This window comes from Gopherus evgoodei, chromosome 4 (genome assembly GCF_007399415.2).
Source record: "Gopherus evgoodei ecotype Sinaloan lineage chromosome 4, rGopEvg1_v1.p, whole genome shotgun sequence".
NCBI lineage: Eukaryota > Metazoa > Chordata > Testudines > Testudinidae > Gopherus > Gopherus evgoodei.
In genome coordinates this window covers 132,221,979-132,227,978 of record NC_044325.1, presented here as the reverse complement: position 1 = coordinate 132,227,978, position 6,000 = coordinate 132,221,979, and the positions used below count along the sequence as shown (strand labels likewise).

The 6,000-nt window shown below is 59.8% G+C and overlaps 1 protein-coding gene across 3 annotated transcripts in view; it reads right to left on the bottom strand.

Moving 5' to 3' along the window:
* Positions 1-314: 314 nt before the first annotated feature.
* Positions 315-6,000, bottom strand: part of INAVA (innate immunity activator) — a 46,172-nt gene continuing 40,486 nt past the window's right edge. For 2 of the 3 annotated variants that reach the window (XM_030562662.1, XM_030562663.1), the window contains exons 8-10: positions 5,239-5,418; positions 3,482-4,187; positions 315-1,082 (exon numbers count right to left, since the gene is read on the bottom strand). In XM_030562662.1, coding sequence (XP_030418522.1) covers positions 990-1,082; positions 3,482-4,187; positions 5,239-5,418 — 979 coding nt within the window. In that variant the 3' untranslated portion in view covers positions 315-989. The remainder of the gene's footprint in view (positions 1,083-3,481; positions 4,188-5,238; positions 5,419-6,000) is intronic. The other variant, XM_030562664.1, reaches the window with a different exon arrangement.

Sequence of the window (6,000 nt, the reverse complement as noted above, 5' to 3'; positions counted from 1 at the left end):
CTTTGACTTCTCTCTTCAATACAACTGAAGAGAAGGCTCTAGAGCCTAGAAAGGGGCAAGGTATGTACCTGTGAGAGAAGTGCAGTGGTTTATGGGTCTGCACAAGACTAGCAACCAATCAAATCCTCCCATTCCCCAACTGCCCAAATACTAGCAGCAAAGAATCCTGTGGCACCTTATAGACTAACAGACGTTTTGGCGCATGAGCTTTCGTGGGTGAATACCCACTTTGTCGGATGCATGTCATTCACCCACGAAAGCTCATGCTCCAAAACATCTGTTAGTCTATAAGGTGCCACAGAATTCTTTGCTGCTTTTACAGATCCAGACTAACACGGCTACCCCTTTGATACTTGCCCAAATACTGTGATCGTGACAGCCCTTGCTGCATTCTCCAGGAATGTGCCATTTGCACCGAGGTGGTGGGTGCCTGGCAAACCAGCAGCTTCTATGCTGAATCAACAAGAGGGTAATTCCTTGGCACTTGACCGAACCATAACACATAATCCTGCAGGTGTCTCTCTATTAGCAAAGTACCATCACCCCAGCAGCTGCTGTCATGATCACAACGCAACTGCTGCTCTTCTTATCAGCTGTATGACACCGGTGAAGCAAGGAGGTCTGTCCCTTGGTGAATATCCAGCGGCCGAACCAGTCCTGCCCCAAACCGGGCCCCCTCCTCTGCTGCAGCCCACACAAACTCACAGGCAGACAGACAGGGGAGTTCTTGGAGGAGGCACCCCACAGTCCAAAGAGAAACACCTGAGACAGTGACAACACCAGAACAAATCGAGTCCTTACAAATGGCAGTGTCCAAATAACATGGTCAGGACTGGTCCACCCGGGGTCCTGCCCCGTTGCTAGCGCCCTCCAGGGCAACCAGCTGGCTTCCTGAGTAAGCCCTTGCGCCCAGGCTCACTGTCACCGCTTCTCACCAGCTGGGCGCGGGGCTCTCTTGGCGAGGGCCTGGCAGCAGGCCCAGGCCAGCTCTAGACCTGAGTGATGACCTCCCCATTCTCTGGCACGTAGACCTGCACAGGAGCTCCCTCGGGGGACCGCTTCAGGACGTGGATCTGACACACCTGCATGGGGGTGAAGGAAAGAGCCTGTCAGGGCAGTTAGACCAGCCAGCAATGCAAGAGCGTGACAACGGCCAGCCCATCCCGGCCGCTCACACCCCCGGGGGGGTCGGCACTATTCCTCACCGCACACAGGGAGCACAGGCCCGTGGGAGGAAGGGACTGGCCCAAAGTCACACATGGAGCCTGTGCAGAGCCCCGGTCTCCTGGGGGTGCCCAGGCCCCTGCCCCCAACACAGAGCACCCTGCTTTGACATGGTCTTACAGCAGCCGTAGGCCTGGCCTTTGGTGCGTGGGTGGGGAGGGGCTGGGTGTGCGTGGAGTTACCCCAGGGATTCCTTGGCCCTCTTGCTAGGCTCAGTGGTGACGTGACACCTCATGCTGCCCACTCTGGGGTGCTCGCAGGAGAGTGTAGTGTGCAGGACTGTGCGCCCCCAGGAGGCACTCCCAGGGGCCAGGACAGCTGCTGGGTTGCGTGTCACTGCAGAGATCAGCTCTCTAATTCCTGGCGGGGGCAGTGATGGGAGGAATCCAGGCACAAGCCCCAGCCTGCCTGGCATGGGCTGCTGCCCTCTGCTACAGGCGGGGAGCTGCCCAGACAGGAGAACAGCCGTGGCTCGGGGGAGGGCCCGTCGGACAAGTGTTGCCAGTACCACAGCCGAATGGGATAAACCTGAGCTCACTACGTGGGCTCTCCAGCCCCTTTCTGCACCGAGTGTGCTCGCCAAGGGCCTGTGCTTCCCAGAATGCACTGCCAGCGGCAGTGTGCCCTGCTCTGCTCGGGGAATCCCTCTGCAAGATCTCTCTGCAGCTTCCAGCAGGAGTAACTCGGGCCAGGCTGCCAGTGGCTCTTGGGAGCTGGATGTGACCAGCAGCACATTCAACCAGCCACAGAAAAGCAGCAACTGGGCAAGATTTGAACTCAGAGGCTTTCCAGTGCATCGCCAGCCCCGGGACCAGTCCGCATGGACCTGGAGAAACGTGCCGGGGAAAGGCTTGTCCCGCTCGCTGCTGGGGGTCATGTGGCATGGGGAGGGGGCAGGTTCAAACATTCATAAACTCCATTCCCCACCTGAATAGGCACGCTAAGACTACTCAAATACTGCAACGAGTCCGTATAGACTAACAGACGTATTGGAGCATGAGCTTTCGTGGGTGAATACCCACTTCGTCGGATGCATGTATTCACCCACGAAAGCTCATGCTCCAATACGTCTATTAGTCTGTAAGGTGCCACAGGACTCTTACAGATCCAGACTAACATGGCTACCCCTCTGATACTATTCAAATACCATTACATTAACCTCAGAGAGCAAGAGCAGGGCCGCAGCTGGTGTCATGCAGCCGTAGCTCCAGTGGCATCAGCAGGACCAGCTCCCCATCTGGTGTCAATCAGCACTGTCCCACTGGCGTCGGTGATGCTGATTTACACCAGCGAAGGCCTGGCCTGCAGGCTACGGTGCTGCCATTCTACATGTCACGTGTTACCCACACTGGGCTGAGTGTGGCCATTCCGTGAGGAGCCTTTTACTCCCTGGCTGATCCCTTTGCAGAAGCCCAGCAGGAGGGAGCTGCTGATGGACGGTGCTGGGCCCCTGTCGTGGGCCTGCCCAGAGCCGCAGAGACCAAATGCTGTCACAAGCTGAGAGCTGCTGGGGGCCCGAATGCTGGATTTTTGGGGTGTCCAAGCTGGCAGAAGCTGCCCTCGCTGAGAGGGGATCGCTGGGAACTCCCACAGAACAGGCCCTTCCAGCAAAGCCCTCACTCCCGACCCACAGCCCCTGCAATCCCAGCCCTGGGCTCCCCTCACACACAGCTCGGCTGGTGCCCCTCACTCCCGACTTGCAGCCCCTGCAATCCCAGCCCTGGGATCCCCTCACACACAGCTCGGCTGGTGCCCCTCACTCCCGACTCGCAGCCCCTGCAATCCCAGCCCTGGGCTCCCCTCACACACAGCTCGGCTGGTGCCCCTCACTCCCGACTCGCAGCCCCTGCAATCCCAGCCCTGGGCTCCCCTCACACACAGCTCGGCTGGTGCCCCTCACTCCCGACCCGCAGCCCCTGCTATCCCAGCCCTGGGCTCCCCTCACACCCTGCTCTGCCGATGGGATTTGTGTGAGGTGGGGAATGATCCATCCTAGGACAGTGTATGACCCAGGACACGACCGACCCTAGGCCTGCAAAGGAGAAAGGCTGGTACATTCCTTTGCCAGCTCACCCTTACTTACTGGGCACTGAGAGGTGATGCTCAGTAAGGGGCCCCCCAGCTGCTCCAAGTGCCCCAGGCCCTAGAGAGTTGAACACGGAGAGCTGTGCAGTGGTTCCCTTCCCAGCACTTTCCCGGGACAGCAGCACCTCCTGCCCTGGCTCTCTCTCCGCCCCGTGCCGGGTGCCAGCCCTACCTGAGCCTGCTGCCCGGCAGAGCGCGAGGCATACAGCTCCCTGCCCGGCGCGTTCCGCACGCGGAAGGCCCCCTGCCTGTCCAGCGAGTGGGGCCGCAAGTTCCGCAGTTTGGTGCGCTCGTGCCACGACTTCAGCTCCTCTGACACGGCCGACTTGGCGAGGGCCCTGCCGCTGCCCGGGACGTAGTCCTTGAGGGACGGGGTGCGCATGAGCCGGCTGGGGACTGGGCCCAGCCGCTGGCAGTGCAGCTGCACCAGGTCCTGCTCGTAGGGGAACGGAGCTGGGCTGCCAGCCCGCAGAGAGGGGTAGCCCCGGCAGAGCTCTCTCCCAGCCACATACTCCACAGCCGGGAAGTAACTGGGAGGCAGCAGCCGCTTCGGGGGGGTCTGGTAATGGTACGCTGCCTCTGGCCCTGCGGAACGTGGGCCCCTCAACACCGGCGAGGGCTGCTCCGTGGATGGCGGGGGCACCGGCCTCAGGAAGGAGATGTCAGGGCTGCTGCTGCCGGGCGACGGGGCGTACGTGATGCTGGAGACGTCCGAGTTGCTGTCCTCGGAACTGGAGTGGTAGATGGAGTGGGAGGCCAGGCCGGGTTTGGATGGAGGGAAGCAGTAGCTGGGGACGGTGACCGTGTAATAGGTGGGGCGTCGTCTTGGCAGCACACTCCTCCCCCGGGGCTCCGCTCGGTCCCGGGACACATCCACCCTGGAGGCAGAAGGAAGCTATTTAGGGGTATTCTAGCATCAGGGGCGAGCGAAGGAATCTCCTGGCCCGGACCCAAACTTCAGGGTGAGAGGAGCACTCTCAGAAATCCAAAGCACCATGTACAAGCAGGGAATGTAGAGACACACCAGCACTCCCCCCAGACCTCAGTGGAGAATACACCCGAAATCCTTCCAGATGCCCTTAACCCTGCCCATCCCGAGCTCTGCCTAAATTCTTAATCCTGCCCACCCCTTAGCCCCACCCACCCTCCTAACCCTGCCCACCCTTTAACTCCACTCACCACCTTAGCTGACCCCCACTTCCACCTCCATATCTCCACTAACCAACACTAAACGAGGACATTAATAACATCTAAACAAATCAACCTCCCTCCTCCCCAACAGAATTTTGACCTTGAGAAGGGAGCAGAGCCAGAGGCTCCATGGAGTCCACTAAAGACTTGGCTCTTGCTAGTGATTTCATGTGGCAGGCACCACAGTGATGGGTGTCAGGGTCAATGCTAAGGTAGCTAGCTAGGAGTTGGTTCTGCTAGAGTGAGGGCAGCTCAGAGTGGATGCGCTAATTGGGTTTCACATCCCTGCTTTGCACTCGGGGGGAAACAAATCAGTAGCACCAAAATCAGAAGCTCCCCAAGAGCAGTCCCTCCCTTGCTGCTCCCATCTTCTCTCATTTGTCTCCCTTCTGGGGGTCCCGTCTCCCACCCACATTCTGTATTTATCCCTCACTCCTTATCTTTTCCTACCAGCACTGCCTGGAGGCCTCAGCCGCTATCATCTTGCTGCACAGAGACAGCCCTGCACCAAAGAACTCACAGGCCAAACAGAGAATGGGTGCGAGGGGAAACTGAGGCTTGGGGCAGGGACGTGGCTTGCCTCAGGTCACTCAGCAGGGCAGTGATAGAGGTAGGAACAGAAGCCAGTTCCCCCGTACAGTGTCATAGCTGCTAGGCCACACAGCTTCTCTTCCTCTCCTGCCCCATCTGAGCCCAGTGCCACCCAGCTGGCGGAGAGAGCCCGTTGCTGGGCAGTACCTCATGGACTGGGATTGCCCTCTCCTCGCCTGCATCTCTGGGGTCGGCGGCCCACTGGAGCCAGCCTGCCTCCACAAGGCCAAGGTCTGGATGGGGACAAAGTGATAGGGGGGCATCTCAGCTGTCCTCTGAGCGGCTGGGCTGCGGGCAGGCGCTGGCACGGGTGTCCCGGCTGGGCTGCTGAGGAGAAGCATAGTGAACAGAGACCGGTGCAAGAGAGCTGGAATCCCTCCCCCACCCCACTGCAACATCTGCATGGCTTCTTCCATGGGAGCAGAGTGGCCCAGGGCCCTGGGGAGACGGGGACCACGCACAAACCTCTGCATCAGCGCCCTGCCCGTACAGCAACTCTGCCCCGCTGCAGGGACCCATAGAGCCTGGGCATGAACCCACCAGCATGCATCGGTGTGTAGCTTCTCCAAGAGATGCTAGTGCTGTTAGACGCAGGGTCCCGGTTCAACCCCTGCTGCCAGCAACCCACCCAGGGCATCACGTTCCTCAGGGGAGCGGAGGGAGAGGAAAAGCAGATGGGACAGATGATCTCTCGCCCAGCACCCCAGGGAGGATCGAGCAATGGAAGCTGGGGAGGGCGTGACCTCCAGGGGAAGGGGAGAGACAAGGCCACATGTTAGCCTGTCCAGAGCCTCCGGCAATGGCACAGAACCAAACCGCTAGGCCAGGACATGAAGAGCATCAGGCCCGGCTGACATCTGGCCAGGACAGTGGGTTCACTCGTCAGGCAGGGGCCCTGGATTTGCAATG